Raw genomic sequence first — 22,034 nt, 5'->3', positions numbered from 1 at the left:
TCTCTTGTAGCTACTTGAGCTAAGAGGCACACTCCTCACGAGTATCACTTTATGTCCCACAGTCTAGTCCAATCCCTGTCTGAAGAGTTGGCCTCGGAAATTGTTTAGTTCTGCGTTGATAGAGAATCAGGGGCCATGCTTTCTGGGGTTCCTCCAATCTCAGTCAGACCATTAAGTCTGGTCTTCTTACTAGAATTTGAGTTCTGTACCCCACCTTTCTCCTGCTCCGTCCAGGACTCTCTGTCAAGCCAAACTTTTAATAGATTTTTTCCTTTTGTGTTCCAGGTACGCTTTTGGTAAGTGAATGGCATCTGGGAAAGCGCTCCCTGAGAGTTCAGCGCCGCATGCTGGGGTACGCATCTTTTTATACATATACGCTCCCCCCAGCTCTTCTCAGCTTGTTATTGTCGGGGCTCCTACAATCAGCTGTTCAGGAATGCACCACGTAGTTCTGATGTGATGTTTGTCATGAACCCTCAGGACTGTAACCCCAGCCGGCTTCCTTGCCCACAACCAGCTGACATACCTGTGAACCCTGAGTTTTCAGATCCGCTTTGTGCTTACAGAGTCCATCTCCATCTTGCTGGGAAAGAGCGGTTCTCTCAGGCACGGCGGCGCGCGTTGAGTTGTATTGTAATGAGCACCTCTGTAGGTGATAGCATTCACGCCCCTGCCACATGGAGATACTCGCGCGCGCAGAAAGGATCCTGCAGGCTTTGCCTCTTCGCGGCGCACCGCACAGAGTCCCCCGTGGGCACTTGAGCCACGTGTAAATCTCCACGCAGAGGAGGGATTTTCGGCAACAGGTTTGGTTTTGAGGTCTGGTGACCCTGGTGGAGCCACTCAGACGGCACCCTGATTCGGGCTCTGTGTGGTGGCGTGAAGGTGCCCTGGTGGCAGAAACGGCTAAGCGCTGGCTGCCAGCCCACAGGTTGGCGGTTCGAACCCACCTAGCAGCTCCGCAGGAGAAAGACCCGGCCGTGGGCTCCCGTAAAGATCACAGCCTAGGAAACCATATGGTGCAGTTCTGCTCCGTCACACGGGGTCGCTACAAGTTGGAATCGACTCGGCAGCCGTGGGTTTTTGTTTCTGTTTTCATGGTAGAGGTGTCGCAGGCCTCCCCTGGCTTGTGCTCTGGGGAAGGTCCGAACCCAACATGAGCGTGCAGAGCAGGACTTCTGTTCAGACCCCAAGCCGGCTGTGCGACTGTGGCTGCTGGCTTCTCTGGCTGGAGGGTCAGAGGAGGCAGCCCCCGGGTGGACAAGACAGAGGTCGGGGTCAGCGTAAGGGGAGCATCACTCTCCAGTGGGCACAGAGGCCGAGGAGGCCATGGGGGCACAGTGCGTGTGGGAGTTCGTCTGTCTCGAGGTCCTTGGGAAGGAGGACCCGTCTCGATTTCCTAGTGCTGCTCCAGCAGAAACACCACAAGTGCGGGGCTTAAACAAACACACGTATCTTCTCACAGTCCGGAGGCTAAAGTCCAGATTCAGGGCACCGGCTCTAGGGGAAGGTTCTCCGTCGGCTCCGGGGGAAGGTCCTTGTCGCTTTCAGCTTCTGTTCTCGGGGATCTCACTCACGGGCGTCTGTCTTCCCCACTCAGCGCTTACTTGCTTCTGTGCCTGATCCGCTCTTTTGTATCTCTAGTGATTGGTTTAAGACACACCCTACACTGGCCTCATTAACATAACCAGGAAACCCTGCTCCCAAATGGGATCACAGCCACAGGTATAAAGGGTTAGGATTTACAACACATATTTTCAGGGGACACAATTCAACCCATAAAACGCAAAGCAAACCCACTGCCATCAAGTCGATTCCAACTCACAGTGACCCTACAGGACAGAGTATAACTGCTTCATAGAGTTTCCAAGTTGCGGCTGGTGGACCCAAACTGCCGACCTTTTGGTTAGCAGCCATAGCTCGCTGTAGCTCTTAACCACCGTGCTAGCAGGGCTCCTGTTCAATCCATTACACCCCCAAATTCTCCCAGTCATCAGGGAGGGAGTGGAGGAGGCAGGCTTTTATTATAAAGGCCTCAGTGCTCCGTGTGGCTCAGAGGACCTGAGATCTGGGCTCCAGGGCAGGGAACGAGCTACACCTAGGCATGTTAGCACTGCTGTTTCTGCTCTTGTGTTCCGTGCGTCTCGCTCTGTCTTAGGTCATGGGCGGGAGGGTGGATCGCGTGTCTGCTCGAGCCTTGTGCCGCCTCCACTGTTTGATCCTCTACCTGAGAAGCACGCATTTCTGGCATTAGTTCACTTGACTCACCTTTCTGTCCTTAAACGTTAACTGAGCACCGACAGCGTTGGGTATCCCATAGTGAGCAAGACGGAATGATCCTTACATTTGTGGAGTTTGGGGTCTAGACTTTTGTTGTTAGGTGCTGTCGAGCCGATTCCGGCTCATGGTGACCCCATGTGACAGAGCAGAACTGCCCCAGAGGGTTTTCTAGGCTGTAATCTTTACGGGAAGGAGCCCTGGTGGTGCAGTGGTTAAGTGCTTGCCTGCTAACCGGAAGGTTGGCAGCTCGAACCCACCAGTAACTCCATAGAAGAAAGATGCCACAGTCTGCTTCCGTAAAGATTTATAGCCGTGGAAACCCTACGGGACAGCTCTACTCTGTCCAAAGGGTTGTTATGAGTCGGAGTCAACTTGACAGCAATGGGTTTGGTTTGAGCTTGGGTTAATCTTTATGGGAGCAGATCGCCAGGCCTTTCCCCAGCAGAGCTGCTGAGCGGGTTCAAACTGCCAACGTTTTGGTTAGCAGCTGAGTGCATCACTGTTGCGTCACCAGGGCTCCTTCTGGTCTAGACTAGAGAATAAAATGGTATGATCCTCACGGTCTTAAAGTTATTACAGCAACAAAAGAGAAGCAAAAAGCCAATGTATAACATCTCTTTAAAATATACTTGGGAGTCTCACTGAAAGTATGGTGGAGTAAGCTCCGAACAGAGCGAGCTGCTGCAGGTGACGTCTACGAATGACGGACGACGCACAGAAAATAACCACCTGAGGGCTCTGGGGAGAGAACACAAGCAGGCCGATTTTACTCAGGAGTTGACACTCGGCAGAAGCAACCGGCAGGAGTGCATTTCCTGTTTCTGGGGCTTTGGCCTGATGGCAGGCCCCTGGCATGCATGTGTCGGCCAGTACTCAGATAGAAAGTCCATTCTCCTTCTGGCTTGAGGAACCAGGGAATGGAGCTCTGGGCAGCTGTGGCCACTGAAGAGCAGGTGGAGGATCCAGGAAGGAGACAGTCAGATTCTGTGTATGAACTCTGCCTAGTCTCTGGGTGACCCCAGAACTGCTCACACGTGTGCTGGGCAGACTGCACATGACTCAGCCAAAAACAAAAGGCTGAGCCAAGACTGAGGTGCCGTCCTTCAGTTGTGGCAGAGCTTACACTGAGTCTAACCAAGCTCCTTGCCCACTAAAACAAAAACATCAACTCTGTCCAGAGGAATATAACAGAATCCAGATTCTCCACAAGATAACATTCACAATGCCTAGGATATGACCCGAATTATGCAAAAAACAAAGGAGCAGGAAAATATAACCCACTCTGAAGGGAAGAGGCAGTTGACAGAGGCCAACCTCAAGATGGCCTAGATGTTGGGATTCTCAGACAAGGTCTTTAAAGCAGCTCTCATAATGATGCTAAGTGAGGTAAGAGAAAACAACCTCATACTGAGTGGGGAAAAAAGAAAAGAAATCTCAGCAGAGAAGTAGAAAACGTAAAAAAAGGACCTAGTGGAAAATTTAGAACTGAAAAGTATGATATCCGAAATAAAAAATTCACTGGACAGGCTGAGAAGTAGAGATGACAGAGATATGAAGACGGATCAACAGAAACGATCTGATCTGAAGAAAAGAATAAAAGATTGAAACGAATGAGCAGAGCCCTGGGAACCTGTGGAAAATATCAAAAGTTTGGACATATGTGTAATTATAGTCCCAGGAGGAGAGGAGAAATAGTAGGGCAGAAAAAATACTTGAAGAAATAATGACCAAAAATTTTCCAAATTTGATGAAAGACAAATTTATAGACTCAAGAATCCCAGTGAACCCCAAACAGCATGAATAAAAAAAAACTATGCCCAGGCACATCATGGTTAACACAGAAAAACATAGAAAAAGAAAAAAATCATGAAAGCAGCTGAAAAACAATGGCGCATTTCATACAGGGAAACAGTAATCTGAACGGCAAAAGATGTCTCCACAGAAACTCTGGAGGCCAGCAAGCAGTGTGGCTGAAGTGCCAAGTAAAAAAATCTGTCAACCCAGAACTCTATCCAGTGACTGTCCCCCATGTACAACAGAGTGAAACGCTGCCCGTTCCTGCACCATCTTCACGATTGCTGACACGCTCGAGTCCGTTGTTACGGCCACTGTGTGTTTTGAGTGCCTTCCAACCTGGAGGCTCATCTTCCAGCACTGTATCAGACAATGTTCTGTTGTGATCCACAGGGTTTTCACTGGCTAATTTTCAGAAGTAGATCACCAGGCCTTTCTCCCTAATCTGTCTTAGTCTAGAAGCTCCACTGAAACCTGTCCACCATGGGTGACCCCGCTGGTATCTGAAATACGGTGGCGTAGCTTCCAGCATCACAGCAACACGCAAAGCACCACAGTGCAATGGACTGACAGACGGGTGGTGGTTTTCCTTCTGTTACTTCCTTTAAAATACATATGACTATCTAAAGCAAAATTAATCATTTGCCTTCTGGGATTTCTACTGCACACAGAGGAAATACACAGACAACCACCACGTAAAGCTCCATGGAGCGTGGCCAGCAGACCTGTGTGGAAACTCGGACCTACTCAAAGGAAGGACAGCATCAGAGTTTTTTTAAATTGGGGTAAATATTAAAAAAACTGTTTTTCCTGATTTTTCATCATCATGAAAGGCAGTAAGTGTCTAAAGCAACAATAATCAGCTGTCTTGAGCCTGTTCCTCACATCCATCTCTCACTCCGCTGACGGAGCCTCTCGTTGGGGTGTTTGTGGCTGTGCCTTTCTTACCTTCGCTCATTGTCACCGTTTCCACGTAGCCTTTTTTCTTGTTTTAAGAAGAAGAAGCAAGCGATGGAATTATTTTAGGAGATGTTCTTTTCCACTTGCAAATGTAAAATGACTTAGCCATAGCCAGCTAGTTATATAAGTGTTAGTTATGTGCATTTGGAAACCCTGGCGGCATAGCGGTTAAGTTGCTCACCAAAAGGTCAGCAGTTTGAATCCACCAGGCGCCTCTGGGAAACTCTATGGGGCAGTTTTACTCTGTCCTATAGAGTCGCTATGAGTCAGAATAGACTCGATGGCAATGGGTTTGGGTTTTTGTTTTTTTTTTGTTTTTTTTTGGTTTTTTATGTGCATTAACATCAGGGAAATGGGAACTTTGATAAGCTTGGAAGTGAGGTGAGACATAAGAAAGAACTGTATTTCACCTTTGAAGTCCCCAGGAAGGAGTCCCTGGGTGGTGCAAATGGTTAGACCCTCGACTACTGGCAGAAAGTTTGGAGGTTCAAACCCACTCACCAACACTGTGGAAGAGAGACCTGCGATCTGTTTCCGAAAGGTCACGGCCTTGAAAACCCTGTGGAGCAGTTCTACTCTGCACACACGGGGTCGCCAGGAGTTGAGGTCAACTCAACGCAACTAATAACAACAATAAAGTCCCCAGGGGCCCCTGGGTGGCGCCAGCGGTTAAGGGCTCGACTAGTAACCTGAAGGTTGGCAGTTCAAACCCACTGAGCGGTTGTGAGGCCACCGTGAGTCAGAACTGAAGTCACAGCAATAGGTTTGGTTTAGTAAAGTCCTCAGGTCGCTCCCTGTGGTTTGAGTAAGAGGTGCTTGTTGTTGGTTGCCACTGAGTCAGTTCCAACTCATGGTGACCCCAGGTGTCAAAATTCCCCTCAAAGAAACCTGCGTTCTCAAGCATTAGATAAACAAAGCCTCTTTTCTATTAAATTTCACTTATTTATCTGAAATTGCGACAGGATTACTTTCCCCATGTGTCACTGCAAACAAATTTTACGCCCTAACTCCTTTACGTTGTTGCTGGGTGCCGTCCAGTAGATTCTGACTCACGGTGCCCCACAGGGTTTCCTAGGCTGTAATCTGCACAGGAGCAGATCGCCAGGTCTTCTTTCCTGTGGAGCCGCTGAGGGGGGTTCGAACCACTGACCTTTCAGTGTGCAGACGAGCACGTAACGGTTGTGCCACCAGGCCTCCTTCTGGGGAGATGCAGGGGTTTTCAGTATTGTGTCGACAGAGCTGAGTGGTGGGGCAGGAGCTCAGGAGACTGGCTGGGACCACCTGGAGGGCCTGTGAAGGAGGGTTCACCGTGGTGACGAGAGGCTGGCTGAACATTTAAGTTTCTACGAACCTGTTTCTGCTGTTTCAGAAGGTCTCTTCCCAGGAGAGGTGGCCTCGGGGATCTGATCAGACCCGTGATCGGTGAAGGCCGGCGTCCCAGGGCCGCCTCCTCCCACTTGCAGAGAATGCGATTTTGCTGAGTCAGATGCATGCAATGCAAATGGGGGCTGGATTTTTCCAGAACACAGGAAAACCACAGCCTTTGTTGTGACACAGCTTCCCTGTCCCCAGCTCCTCTGAAGCCAAATGCATTAAAGATCGAGAGCTTTGAAGGCCTCTCCGTGTGGCCGTGTGGACTTCAAAGCTTGGGCCTGGAAAGAAACAGACTCAGCAGCTCTGTGGGCACTGACCACTTCCTGCCCCTGGTGGGACGTGCTTCTGATACCTGGCGGGCTGCGCAGGAGCCCTGTCCTACGTCACGCTGTCCATGTGCTGCATCTGGAAGGGACGCAGGAGCCTGGCGAGCCGGGCAGCTTGTTGCGGGGCGGTTCAGCAGAGCATCCCTCCCACCACCCCCGCCCCCATGCACCCGCCCCGGTCCCTTCGCGCCGGGACGAGCTGCCCTGTGTGTGAGTGTGCTCACCTGGGGCTCAGCGCCCGTGCCTGGTTCTGGAACGGAGGGGCTCCCAGTCAGCTGGGTTTGCACAGTTAGGACATTCCAAGGGTCAAATCCTAATGATTTCTTTTTATTTTTTAATTGTTGTAGTTTAATTGAAAGTTTACAATTCAAGTTAGTCTCTCATATAAAAATTTATACATACATTGTTATGTTACCTTAATTGCCCTCCCTATACTATGACAGCACATTCTTCCTTTCCACCCCGGATTTCCCATGTCCATTCAACCAGCTCCTGACCCTCTCTGCCCTTTCGTCTCGCCTCCAGACAGAAGCTGCTCATTTAGACTCATGTATTTACTTGAGCTAAGAAGTACACTCTTCACGAGTATCATTTTATGTCCCATAGTCCAGTCCAATCTTTGTCTCAAGAGTTGGCCTTGGGAATTGTTTTAGTTCTGGGTTGACAGAGTTTGGGGGCCATGCTTTCTGGGGTTCCTCCAGTCTCAGTCAGACCATTAAGTCTGGTCTTTTTACTAGAATTTGAGTTCTGCCTCCCACCCCTCCCCTCCTCCTTCAGGGACTCTGTTGTGTGCCCTGTCAGGGTGGTCATTGGTGGTAGCCGGGCACCATCCAGTTCTCGTCTCAGGCTGATGAAGTCTCTGGTTTATGTGGCCCTTTGTCTCTTGGGCTGATATTTTCCTTGTGTCTTTGGTGTTCTTCATTCTCCTTTACTCCAGGTGGTTGGGACCAATTGATGCATCATAGATGGCCGCTTGCTAGCTTTTAAGACCCCAGATGCCACTCACCAAAGTAGGATGTGGAAGATTTTCTTAATAAACTTTGTTATGCCAGTTGACCTAGATGTCCCCTGAAAGCATGGTCCCCAGACCCCTAACCCTGCTACTCTGTCCCTCGAAGTGTTTGGTTGTATTCAGGAAACTTCTTAGCATTGGTTTAGTCCCGTTGTGCTGACTTCCCCTGTAGTATGTGCTATCCTTCCCTTCACCTAAGATAATTCTTGTCTACTATCTAGTTAGTGAATAACTATCACCCTCCCTCCCCATCAAAGAATGTTTTCTTCTGTGTTTAAGCCTTTTCTTGAGTTCTTATAATGGTGGTCTTATACAATATTTATTCCTTCTGTGACTGACTAAATTCACTCAGCATAATGACCTCCAGATTCCTCCATGTTATAAGATGTTTCACAGCTTCATCGTTGTTCTTTATCATTGCATAGTATTTCATTGTGTGAATATACCATAATTTGTTTATCCATTCATCTGTCGAGGGGCACCTAGGTTGCTTCCAGCTTTTTGCTATCATGAACAGTGCTGCAGTGAACATCAGTGTGCATATATCTATTCGTGTGACGGCTCTTATTTCTCTAGGATATATTCCAGGGAGTGGGATAGCTGGATCATATGGTACTTCTATTTCTACGTTTTTAAGGAAGCGCCAGATAGATTTCCAAAGTGGTTGTGCCATTTTACATTCCCACCAACAGTGTATAAATGTTCCAGTCTCTCCACAGCCTCTCCAACATTTATTATTTTGTGGTTTTTGGATTAATGCTAGCCTTGTTGGAGTGAGATGGTATCTCACTGTAGTTTTGATTTGCATTTCTCTAATGGATAATGATAGCGACCATTTCTTCATGTGTCTGTTAGCTGCCTGAATGTCTTCTTTGGTGAAGTGCCTGTTCATATCTTTTGCCCATTTTTAATTGGGTTATTTGTCTTTTTGTTGTTGAGGTTTTGCAGTATCTTGTAGATTTTAGAGATTAGACACTGATCGGATTTGTCGTAGTCAAAATTTTTTTCCCAGTCTGCAGGGTGTCTTTTGACTCTTTGGGTGAAGTCTTTTGATGAACATGTGTTTGATTTTTAGGAGCTCCCAGTTATCTAGTCTCTCTTCTGGTGTTTGTGCATTGTTACTTATAGTTCATATTCTGTTTTGCCATGTATTAAGGCTCCTAGTGTTGTCCCTATTTCTTCTTCCATGATCTTTATTGGTTTTGATTTTATATTTAAGTCTTTGATCCATTTTGAGTTAGTTTTTGTGCACGGTGTGAGGTATGGGTCTTGTTTCAGTCTTTTGCAGATGGATACCCAGTTATGCCAGCACCATTTGTTAAAGAGACTGTCTTTTCCCCATTTAATGGACTTTGGGCCTTTGTCAAATATCAGCTGCTCATAGGTGGATGAATTTATGTCTGGATTCTCAGTTTTGTTCCATTGGTCTATGTATCTGTTGTTGTACCAGTACCAGGCTGTTTTGACTACTGTGGCAGTATAAAAGGTTCTAAAATCAGGTAGTGTGAGGCCTCCCACTTTGTTCTTCTTCTTGAGTAATGCTTTACTTATCCGGGGCCTCTTCCCTTTCGAATCCTAACGATTTCTGTTACGTTACCTTTTTCCTCCCCAAATGCTTCTGCAGAGTGTGCACTCAGAGGCAGGCCCTAATGCCAGGTGGAGGGTGGGCTGCGCCATGGCAGCCGTGGCTTGCTGGGTGGGGACGGGCTCTGGTGGTCAGAGGCCATGCCCCCTGGGATGCAGAGCTGCCAGCGGGGCGCTGTGGGAGCTGGGGTTCACACCGAGGACCCTGGTATGGGCAGTGTCCTCCAGTCCCCAGTGTCGGGGCCCCTCTGCAGGCTCATTGTGCTAGGCAGACAGTGAGAAGGAAGTCAGGCCTGCGGGGGTGCCAGCCACTTTCTCTTGAGGCTCCTGAGGCCTTTGGAGTGTTTTCAATCCTGAACGCACTGTGGTTTCTGTGAATGTTCTCTAGCTTGATGGACTTAGACGTGTTCAGACGGCGTTAGTCTCCTCGGGCAGCCATAACAAAGTACCACAGGGTGGGCGGCTTTCGAGAACAGAGACTGATTGCCTCTCAGTTCTGGAGGGTGGGAGTCCAAAATCGGCGTGGGCAGGCTTTAGGGGAGGACCCCTCCTCGTCTCCTCCAGCTCCGGGTACCCCCGGCTCGTGCACCCATCTTCACGTGGCATCTTCTTCCCCGAGCGCAGCTCTGTCCCCACTTTCAGAAAACACCGCTCAGAAGAGACGAGGACGGAGAGCACCCGACTCGGACATGACCTTGTTTAATGTGGCCCATCACAGGGAAAACCTACCTCCCAACAAGGTCACGCACACAGGCGCAGGGTCAGGACTTCAGCATGTCTTCTTGGGGGACACAGTTCACCCCAGTAGATGCTGACCTCACAGTGGAGCTGCAGACACACCAGGGCCGCCCTTCCTGCCTGGCATCTCTGCCGCCCCAGGCAGCCACTGTTCTTCCAGATGTTCTTTATCCAGGCGTTACAACTTTCACACTTCACTGGTACAATATGCGTCATTGGCAAGTCTGATGTAAGACTTAGGGTTTTCTTTCAAGGACAGTACTTCTGTGTTCTCCTGTCACTTGTACTGTTCCATTCAGAGGTTTTGCCCGGAGGACGTGGTATCAGCGTGGAGCTGGGAGCCAGAGGCGAGAACGCTCCAGAGTGGGGGCAGTACCAAGCTTGGTGTTGGCATCAGGAGGGTCACAGAGAGTGTCCGGGGTCTGCAGCGCTCTCTGTTTAAACAGAGCTCACAGACTGAATCATACCCAGAGCTCTGCCGCAGAAAGCAGGGAAACAGGTCTCTTTGGTTGGAAGGGGGCACAGGGTGCCCGTCTCTGGTCACGGGCAGTTCACAGCCTCAGCTGGAGAAGCTGTGTGGGGTCCTTCTCCATGAAGTGGAACTGCGTTCATGAGCTACTGATGTATCCTTACATGGGAAAGGAGCCCTGGCCACGCAGTGGTAAAGCACTGCTAACCCAAAAGTTGGTCGTTCAAACCCACACAGCGGCTCCACAGGAGAAGAGACCTGGCCATCTGCTCCCATAATGATTACAGGCTGCAAAACCCATGGGCCAGTTCTGCTCTGTCACACTGAGCGCTGAGTTGGAATAGACTCAACAGCACCCAATAACCGCATGTGAAAGGTGGCTGTTGGTCCCCAGGGTGGTGGCATCAGTCAGCACGGTTCCAGAGACACCCCAGCGCCCCTCAGAGCAGACAAGAGATAAGCGGAGTAGGTCCCACCTGAGATACCCTGCGCCGGCCTGGTGGGAGGGTCCAGGTTAGGAGGCACGGAGGAGGACTCTGAGTTTAAAGCCACACACTGGGAGCCAGGCCAGGGGGCCTGCTTCGGTACAAGGAGGAAGGGCGAGGGGCCTGAGGGGTGTGGAGACCCAGTAGCCTACTTCCCTGCGCCCCGGGCGAGGGGCACCCCCAGACTGCGCTCAGAGTTCTGCCCTCTGTGGATGTGCCCGGGGGCCTCCCCAGTGGGGCTCACCTTGGTTTCCGCGCGCAGCACTAGCAGAGAGGAACCCTCCTCCCGCCTCGGCACCGCGCCTGTGGGTCACGCTGTCGCTCACCGGCCTTGGCCCCGCGGACGTTTACGCTGCGGACTCTTGATCTCCTGGGCTCCTCTTGCCACGGTCCTGCAGCCTCTGTGAGTTAAACCCCTTTATGACCTTGCGCCCTCGCTGCTCTTAAATTCATGCGTTAAAAACAGCTTAATGAGGGGTTTACTGACCCAATTGGAGGTTTTTATTAAAACCATTAGTGCTGGAGCGGAGCCTGCCTGCAGGAAGCGATTACGCGCGGGAGCGCCGCACCCCTCTCCGAGGCGGCCACACCAGTTCCAGACCCGTCCGCCGCCACGTCTGCCTGGTGTTCATGTCCTCGCCTGAATTTACAGGCGCTTCATTCTCCTCCCAGCCCTCGTGCTCCAGAAGCAGTTTGTTTTCATTCAATTACCACGCGAGCACCGGCTGCCGGGGCTCGGACGGCAGCGGGACCCAGGCTCCCTCGGGCTTCTTCCCCCACCGGTCGGGGTGCCACTGGGTGGATTTGGTCCCTTAGCCTGTCCACAGGGAAGGTGTGTCCTTCTAGTTTCCAAAGTGTCAACTCAAAACGACACAGAACCTTCCTGTCGCCAGGAATGCATGGCCACTTGGCAGTGTTGGAGTCAGGTTCCAGTGTCGGCCCCTGTCCTCCGCGGACACAGGGGGTCTCTCTCAGGGAGGACAGACAGGGAAGCCTGGCCTGGGTGACTTTAACCCGCCATGTGGCATGTGCTGATGGAGAGCAGTCCCAGCTACAGAGAGGCTCATTTCCAGGGTGAGAGGGCAGTCTTCCGGCAGCTTCCTCCACAGGTCATTGTGAGCAGGTCTTAGCTGGCTGTGATGGCCAGAGAGGGACAGGCCCCAGTGCTCTGGGGGGGGGCTTCACTTCCACCTCGCCAGGCGGCACTGGGAGCGAGGTTTCCCCTTAGTGTAGGGAACTTTCTGGAATCCCTTCTGCAGTGGCTTTTGTGTGCTTGTGATCCATTCTCAGCCAGGGCCATAGGGTTTTTCTGGACTCCCAGGACAGGATATTTGCCTCGTTCTCTCTCTGCCCCCATGTTACCCAACTCTCTCTGCCCCACCTCTAAGTGCCCCTGCTCAGGTCACTGGTAGCACCTGGGTGAGGAGGTGATGCTCACCAGGAGCCATGACTTTCTGCTGATGGGAGGGGGAGAATCGAGGAGGTGAGAGCTGGGGAAATGGGAGAAAAGGCCAAATTCTGGGGCCAACTCGGCATAGTCGTCCACGGGCTCACCACAAAGAGTCACTTGGTCATTGAGAAGGACTTAGGGTGTGCGATCAGCATGCATGCCAGCGCACTGCAGAGGAGGGACCAGAGACGCAGCAGGCGGGCGTCAGGATGCCTGGAGCCTGTGGTGGTGAGCGCTCATCTCTTGTTTTGTGGATTCTGATTTCTTCACACACACACACACACAGACACTGTAAGTACACACATGAACTCTAGGTCTGCATATAACACACCGTAACTACACACATGAGCTGTAGCTGTACGTATAACACGCTGTAACTCTACATACTACATAAACTCTAGGTCTACATATAACACACCGTAAGTACACACATGAGCTGTAGCTGTACGTATAACACGCTGTAACTCTACATACTACATGAACTCTAGGTCTACATATAACACACCGTAACCACACACATGAGCTGTAGCTCTACGTATAACACGCTGTAACTCTACATACTACATAAACTCTAGGTCTACATATAACACACCATAACTACACACATGAGCTGTAGCTGTACGTATAACACACTGTAACTCTACATACTACATGAACTCTAGGTCTACATATAACACACCGTAAGTACACACATGAACTGTAGCTCTACGTATAACACACTCTAACTCTACACGGGCACTTAGTTTTTTTAGCATAGTCTTTTTGCATCTGATTTTTGTCACCATCCACACTCGCAACCTGCTACATGAACTACCTGGTTGTATCCTTCCATACCTTTTACATCCTCAGATCTGTATACAAGCACAGACACACGCACATACACACATGCTATCAATTTTCCTCTAGGCACTGCTTTAGCTGCGTCCCGAACGTTTTGATATGTTATGCGTCTTAGTTACCTAGTGCTGTTGTAACAAAATATACCACACGTGGCTGGCTTGAAAGAACAGACATTTGTTTTCTCAGAGTTTTGGAGGCTAGAAGTCCAAGTCAGGGCTTGTAGGTGTCCTGGGTGGTGAGGGCAGCCTGGAGCCAGAGAAGGGCCTCTGATGTGGTCAGACCCCCCTGTGCCCTCCGGCTGGCTTGGAACCTCCAGAACCTGCCATGTGTCCCTGGCACTTCCTGCCTCCAATGCCCCATTGTAGGGTGCAGGAGGAGCCGGCCTTAGCGAGCCTGACCTCTGCCAGTGCAAGTAACAGGGAGAGGCATTGTTAGGTTGGCCTGGAGCAGCAGCTGTGTGGCAGTTTCTTTTGTAAACGCTTTGATATTTTAAAGCAGAAACCTTAAACGGGGATGCCATGCTCTGTTGCTGTCACAATAGCTGCTCTTGTCTGTGGATTCACTGAGCAGACCCACATGTACTATGCAGTTTAGTGCCGTTAATGGTTCCTAAGTACACACAACAAATCCCCTCTTGATAGCGTGTGCCCTCCCCTTATCAGGAGTCGTGTGCCACTGTATTGATTACGGGCATGTTGCCTGGGCCTTTGGTTTGTGTGTCTGTCACAAGGCAGAGCACACTGCTTTCTCATTTTGCTTTAGAAAACCAAACCAACCAGTTGCCATCAAGTCGACCCCAACTCACGGTGACCCCAAGCGTCAGAGTAGAACTGTGCCCCACAGGGTTCTCAGTGGCTGGTTTTTCAGAAGTAAATCACCAGGCCTTTCTTCTGATGTGCCTCTGGGTTGACTGGAACCTCTAACCTTCAGTTAGCAGCCAAACATTCACCATTTCCACCAATGGGGACTCTATCCCTCTGGTGTTAGCCTTGACGAGTTGGGGTGTCTTTGGGCACTTGGAGGGCTGACTGTAGACAGGGTGTGGTGATGTGTTTGTGGGAGACGTACATTAATACTGTGTCCCGCATGCTGGCCACCGGACTCCTTCCCTGGGAGCCTCATGCTTCCTTGTGTGTAACGGCCGAGCCCGCCCCACAACTCACTGACTCCTGGGCCTCCGGGCCCTGCTCCGTCTTTCTCCAGCGTGCACCCCGATGCAGACCTTTACTTGTGTGCTAGCTCGTTGTCTGTATCTGCCCCCCCGCCCCGAGAATGGAAGCCCCGTGGGGCAGGGACGTTGGGTTGTTCTCTTCCATCTCCCAGTGCTAGGACGGGCAGAGCTCAGTTCCGACGCTGACTGAATCCCACAGGAGCCCTCGTGGAATTGAGGATCTGGGTCCACGTGCAGGTGGTGTAAGCAGAGCACGGCCACCGCCACCTTGAAGGAAACTCAGCTCCTCCCCCAGGTCACCTTGGAGCAGGGGCGGCACGTGGTCGTGAAGGGCGCCCCGTGGTGTGGATCCTGACAGCTGTTTTCCTTGATTTCAGCCTCACGTCTCATGGGCCCAGCACTGCCAGCGAGCCCTCAGCGCACGTTCTGGCTTTCCGAGAGGTGCGCTTCAATGCATGCATGACGTCACCGGCTTTAGTGGCACCTTCGGGTCTGGGACAAGGCCCCTCTTCCCCTCAGCACCGTTCGCCAGAAGCGTGCGAGGAGCCGCTGCAGTGTCCCAAGTCAGCGGGTTCAACAGCAGAAACAGGATGAATGGACACAGCCACTGAGAAGCAGAGATCGTGCAGGACTGTGAGGTCGCTCTCCTGGGCCTGTCGTGGCTGGTGGTAGGAGTGATGACCGATCACAGCGGGACTCCCACACGGACTTCGCAGGCAGTGTCACCATGGTGCAGCGGAGTGGTCGCCCCCATTGTGCACAAGAACAGAGACAGCTGAGGAACCTCGTCCACAGTCACGTCCTCAAGAGGCCACCCCGAAGAGCTGCAGCCAGACCTGGGCTGGGATTTTCTAAAATCTTTACTGATATCACTGTGGATATTTATTTTACTCTGGTGGATTGTAATCCAGTGCTATCATGCTTTACCTTATTGCTCAAATCGCCCCAGCTTGTGCCTTTGGGAGCTCCTTCAAGTTGGCTCCTGGCTCCTTTGAGCAGCCCTGTTATTTGTTTTTGTTTTCTAGCTTTTCCTCACTTTCTGTCACTAGAAGTTGCTCCAGTCTGCAAGTCAAGCCCTTCTCCCAGGAGACCTGGTTCCTTTTAGTGGAAAATGGTGTTTAGAAACTAAGATCTGGGCATGGGGTGCACTCACTGCTACTGGGGCATCACTGCTTCTAGGCCCTCTTGGCAGACTGAGTTAGAAACATGTGAATGTATAATAATAAACCACAATAGAAAGGATAAACTGTTGATATAACCACTTGGATGAATCTCAGGAGAGTTGTGCTGAATGAAGGAAGCCAGGCTCAAATGTCCCTCCCTGTATGATCACATTCATATGTCATTCTTGAAAAGAGAAAGCTGTAGTGACGGAGAACAGATCAGTGGTTTCTGGGGTTGGGGTGGTGGGAGAAGGGGAGACCACAAAGGGGCATCACGTGGGAATGTTTGGGGTGATGGAGTTGCGCTGTGTCTTGATTGTGGTGCTGGCTACACAGATCTATACGTGAAAATCCATAGAACTATACACTATAAATAGTAAATTTTACAGTATATAAATTTTTAAAAAATTAGTATTAGAGAAACCTCAAATATAAGCCATAAAAAATGAACTTATTTGCAACTAAATATTTGTATATATAATTCATACTATAATATTGTGTGTGTGTATATATATATGTATTTGTGTGTATGTGTACATACATAGGAGGTTAAGAACTCAGGCTGCTAACCAAAAGGTCTGTAGTTTGAATCCATCAGCCGCTCTCTGGAAACCCTATGGGGCAGTTCTACCCTGTCCTATAGGGTTGCTGTGAGTTGGAATCGACTCGACGGCAACAGGTTTTTTTTTATGGTGTATATACAAATTTATATATAAATCTGTCTTGGAAGAAGTACAACCAGAATGCTCCTTAGAAGCAAGGATGGTGAGACTACATCTCACATACTTTGGACATGTTGTCAGGAGGGATCAGTCCCTGGAGAAGGACGACATGCTTGGTAAAGTGGAGGGTCAGTGAAAAAGAGGAAGACCCTCAACGAGATGGATTGACACAGTGGCTGCAACAATGAGTTCAAGCATAACAACGATTATGAGGATGGCACAGGACTAGGCAGTGTTTCGTTCTGCTGTATGTAGGGTCACTATGAGTTGGAACTGACTCGAAGGCACCTTACAACAATAACATATATGTGTGTGTGTGTATATATATGAATCATTGCTATGTTTAAACCCATTGTTGCAGCCACTGTGTCAATCCAACTCATTGAGAGTCTTCCTCTTTTTAACTTATCGTCTACCTTAGCAAGCGTGATGTCCTTCTGTAGGGAATGGTCCCTCCCGATAACATGTCTAAAGTACGTGAGACTCTTGCTTCTAAGCATTCTCGCTGTATTACTTCCCAGACAGATTTGTTTGTTCTTCTGGCAGTCCATGGTATAGTCGATATTCTTTGCCAACACCATAATTTTGAAGGCATCAATTTTTCTTCGGTCTTCTTTATTCACTGTCCTGCTTTCCCATGCATATGTGGTGATTAAAATATCATGGCTTGGGTCAGGTGCAGTTTACTCCTCAAAGTGACATCTTTGCTTTTCAATACTTCAAAGAGGTCTTTTGCAGCAGATTTGTCCAGTGCAATACATCGTTTGATTTCTCGGCTCCTGCTTCCATGGGCATTGATTATGGATCCAAGTAAAATGAAATCCTTGACAACTTCAATCTTTTCTCCATTTTTCATGATGTTGCTTATTGGTCCCATTGTGAGGATTTTTTTTTTTTTTTTATGTTGAGGTCTAACCTATCCTGAAGGCTGTGGTCTTTGATCTTCATCAGTAAGTGCTTCAACTCCTCTTCGCTTTCCGTAAGCACGGTTGTGTCATCTGCATAATGCAGTTCGTTAAATGAGTTTTCCTCTAGTCCTGATAGCGCGTTCTTCTTCATATAGTCTGTCTTCTTGGATTATTTGCTCAGCATACAGATTTTGAATAAGTTAGGTGAAAGGATACAACCCTAACACACACCCTTCCTGATTTTAAACCACTCAGTATCCCTTTGTTCTGTTCAAACAACTCCCTCTTGATCTGTGTACAGATTCCACACGAACACAATTAAGTGTTCTGGAATTCCCATTCCTCGCAATGTTATCCATAATTTGTTATGATCCACACAGTGGAATGCCTTTGCCTAGTCAATAAAACACCGGTAAACATCTTTCTGGTATTCTCTGCTTTTAGCCAAGATCCGTCTGACATCAGCAATGATATCCCTCATTCCACATCCTCTTCTGAATCCGGCTTGAGTTTCTGGCAGCTCCCTGTCGATGTACTGTTGCAACGGTCTTTGAACTACCTCCAGCAAAATTTTACTTGCGTGTTATATTAATGATACTGTTCAATAATTTCCACATTCTGTTGGGTCATCTTTCTTTAGAATAGGCATAAATATGGATCTCTTCCAGTGAGTCGGCCAGGAAGCTGTCTTCCAAATTTCTTGACTTAGACAAGTGAGTACCTCCAGCACTTAATCCGTTTGTTGAAACACCTCAGTTGGTATCTGTCAGTTCCTGGAGCCTTGTTTTTCACCAATCCCTTCATTGCAGTCTGGACTTCTTCCTTCAGTGCCGTCGCTTCCTGATCATATGCTACCTCCTGAAATGGTTGAACGTCAGCCAGTTCTCTTTGGTACAGTGACTCTGTGTGTTCCCTCCATCTTCTTTTGATGCTTCCTGTGTCCTTCAATATTTTGCCCATAGAATCCTTCAGTACTGCAGCTTGAGGCTTGAATTTTTTCTTCAGTTCTTTCAGCTTGAGAAATGCCGAGTGTGTTCTTCCCTTTCGGTTTTCCACCTCCAGGTCTTTGCATATGTCATTATAATACTTTACTTTGTCTTCGTGAGCTGCCCTTTGAAATCTTCTGTTCAGCTCTGTTACTTCATTTCTTCCATTCACTTTAGGTACTCTACGTTCAAGAGCAAGTTTCAGAGTCTGTTCTGACATCCATTTTGGTCTTTTCTTTCTTTCCAGTCTTTTTAATGAACTTTTGCTTTCTTCATGTATGATGCCCTTGATGTCATCCCATAACTCATCTGATCTTCGGTCTTTAGTGTTCAATGCGTCAAATCTGTTCTTGAGATGGTCTCTGAATTCAGGTGGGATATACTCAAGGTCATATTTTGGTCCTTGTGGATTTGTTTTAATTTGCTTCAGCTTCAGCTTAAACTTGCATATGAGCAATTGACGGTCTGTTCCACAGTCAGCCCCTGGAGTGGTTCTGACTGATGATATCAAGCTTCTCCATCCTCTCTTTCCACAGATGTAGTCAATTTTATTCCTGCGTATTCCATCTGGTGAGGTCCACGTGTATAGCTGCTGTTTATGTTGTTGAAAAAAGGTATTCGCAGTGAAGAAGTTGTTGGTCTTGCAAAATTCTATCATGTGATCTCAGGCATTGTTTCTATCACCAAGGTCATATTTTCCAACCACTGTTCCTTCTTCGTTTCCAACTTTCACATTCCAATCACCAGTAATTATCAATGCATCTTATTGTAGGTTTGATCAGTTTCAGACTGCAGAAGTTGGTAAAAATCTTCAGTTTCTTTATCTTTGGCCTTAGTGGTTAGAGGCTATGGGTCGGGTGTAATTTATGATGTGGGGTCTTGCTCAGGCAGGGAGGGGGCTCATAATTCCAAGAGGAAAGAAAGGATGGCTTTGAGGTCTGTGTGAAGCGGCCCAAGAGCAGGTGGAGGAGAGGAGAGAGGGAGAGTGAGTTAGAATCTGGGGGCACGTGCAAGGCAGCTTCTATCAAGTCCCTGCTGCTGTCTCTGAGTGCTTGCGTGGGGCTGCAGAAGCAGACAGACCTCAGCGCCTCCCGTTGACCTTGGGGATGGTTGTACGAAGGTCTGTCCCTTCTCACGGTGTTTTAACTGGGACCTCGCGGTCACGGGCACGTACCTCAGTGCCTGGTGAGTTGGTCTCCATCTGCCCATCATGTCTGTGCTGTGTTCTTGAGTCGTATTTATTGACGGCCACGAACCTCCCTTCTCTGAGCAAGAGCTGTTGGGTCAGCCTCAGGAAAGGCAGCAGCGTACAGAGGACGAAGTGTTGACACAGGGAACAGGACCTGATTCTAATCACAAGACCTCCAGCTCCCCTGAGCTCTCCATCGCTCATGCGTCCCTCTGCTCCCCACATTCTACACGTGGCACGGATGGTGTGGGGACTTATGTCATGAGGCTTCAATGTGACGTCTGCGTAAGCGCTGCCTCTCATCTCGCTGGGGGAGAGGGTCTTCGTGGCCTTCTCTCCGCACAACAATGAGGTGAGTGTCAGTGTCTCCAGATAAACACCATTATGCAACTTCTAGTGATGAGATCTTGCCCTCTCTGCTTAGTCATCTGGCTCGAGGACCCAGATTCAGCAGAGCTGGCACCACTAAAGCCATTTGGCCCAGCTTCAGTAACTGGACAATCCTCTTTATTTTATTTTTTCCTTTTGATTGTGCCAAAATCAGCAATTATAGTCATAATCCCCAACGAAAGTAACAACTGGGAAATGTCAGGGGAAGTGCAGGTAGCCAGCAAGGCCGCCTCGGTCAGCAAGAGAGAGACCCGGACTCCAACAGCCAGGCGGGGCGGGTGTGGTGCGGAGGGAGCTTTGCAGATAAACACTGGGCTGTCCCTGGTCTGGGAGCAGAAAGCCCCAAAGGTGGACACTTCCTCTTCCTTTAGTGAACATTTCTTTAGAGAAGTCCGGCCTCTGCACCGCAGGCTGCCTGCTGGCTCCGCCCACGCCTTTCTTCCCTCAGGCCTCGGTCTTGCTCTGCTCTCTGTCTCAGAGGAGCTGCTTGGGGAGCCTGTGGGTCCCGGATGGTGGCCTCGGCCCGTGGCCTTGGGCCGTGGTTTCGGGCAGTGGTCCTGGGTTTGGCAGAGCAGTCATTTTCCGACTGAGACTAAGGCCGGCAGACCTGAAAATCAGAGCCACATCAGGCAAGTGGTATCAGTCCCACTTTAACATCCAGTTCTTAGCAAGCTCAGGGAACCAGTCACGCTGAAAAAATATTTTGTTCTGAATTATGGTGTTAGCGAAGAATATTGCCTATGCCGTGGACTGCCAGAAAAACCAACCAGTCCATCTTGGAGGAAGTACAGCCAGAATGCTCCTTAGAAGTCAAGGATACGTACTTTGGACCAGTCCCGGGAGAAGGACACCAAGCTTGGTAAAGTAGGGTGGCAGTGAAAAAGAGGGAGACCCTTAAGGAGATGGATTGACACAGTGGCTGCAGCAGTGGGCTGAAGCATAACAACAGTTGTGAGGATGGCGCAGGACCGGGCAGTGTTACCTTCTGTTGTACACGGGCGCTGTGAGTCGGAACCCACTCAATGGCACCTAACAACATCTCGTTTTGTAAAGAATAATTTTCACAGTCGGTGTCTGAGTTATCCCCAAGTGTTTAGTAAGGCTCAGAGCAAACAGCGGTGTTCCCAGCCCCCAGGGACAACTACTTTCAGCAGTTCTAACAGCAGCTTCTTGGATGAGGTGCCTGGTCTGCTCTCTGAAGACACCTTCTGTGTCCCCGATAATGCTTGATGACTCTCTCCGTAAAGCTTTTAAATGAATTTTTTAAAGTTATTCCCATATTCGTGATAAGTTTGGCTTCTAGAACAAATGATAGTTTTTAAATATTGTCCAGTACAGGGCCATTTGAACTCAGATCCAAATAAACTGACATTAAACGAGATAAAAAGTTCTCTGCCTTGGCCGAAGGCATCACGGGTCAAGGGCTCAAAGGCCCCACGTGGCCGATGCCCACTGACTTACCTGAGAACAGAGCCTTCTAGAAGAAAGCTGGAGGGCAGGTCCACAGCACATGAGCAGATGTGGAGCATTCCCGGGTTGCAGGCAGCTCCGTCATGCGGCGCCAACCAGCACTTCTTTCAGCTCCTGACAAGTGACCAAGGTCCGGCTTGTTTTCAGGGCCCGGAGACAGGATGCACAGTCGTGGTCACGTGCCGCGCTGGTGACCTAATATATGATACCTGGAACGTATCGTTGTTGTTGTTATGAGGTGCAGTCGATCCGGTTCTGACTCATAATGACCCCGTGTGCAACAGAACGGAACACTGCCCGGTCCTGTGCCGTCCTCACAACCGTTGTTACGCTTGAGCCCATTGTTGCAGCCACAGTGTCGGTCCATCTCGTTGAAGGTCTTCCTCTTTTTCGCTGACCCTCTACTTTACCAAGCATGAGGTCCTTCTCCAGGGACTGGTCCCTCCTGATAACATGTCCAAAGTACGTGAGACGAAGTCTCGCCATCCTTGCTTCTACGGAGCATTCTGGCTGTACTTCTCCCAAGACAGATTTGTTCGTTCTTTTGGCAGTCCATGGTATAGTCAATATTCTCCGCCAACACCACAATTCAAATGAATTCAAATCAGTTCATCTTTGGTCTTCCTTTTTCATTGTCCAGCTTTCACATGCATATGAGGTGACTGAAAACGATTAATCCTAAGAAATCTGTGCCACAAAGTCTAATTTCTGTCGATGGGAAGC

General features: G+C 49.3%; 1 protein-coding gene across 1 annotated transcript in view; it reads left to right on the top strand.

Moving 5' to 3' along the window:
- Positions 1–22,034, top strand: part of LMF1 (lipase maturation factor 1) — an 81,996-nt gene that overhangs the window by 14,903 nt on the left and 45,059 nt on the right. The window contains exon 3 of the mRNA XM_004373371.1: positions 286–296. Within this exon, the coding sequence (XP_004373428.1) occupies positions 286–296 (11 nt within the window). The remainder of the gene's footprint in view (positions 1–285; positions 297–22,034) is intronic.

This window comes from Trichechus manatus, unplaced genomic scaffold (genome assembly GCF_000243295.1).
Source record: "Trichechus manatus latirostris isolate Lorelei unplaced genomic scaffold, TriManLat1.0 scaffold00024, whole genome shotgun sequence".
NCBI classification, from domain to species: Eukaryota; Metazoa; Chordata; class Mammalia; order Sirenia; family Trichechidae; genus Trichechus; species Trichechus manatus.
Note: the sequence above shows the minus strand (reverse complement) of the source record. Positions and strands in the feature narration are given on the sequence as shown.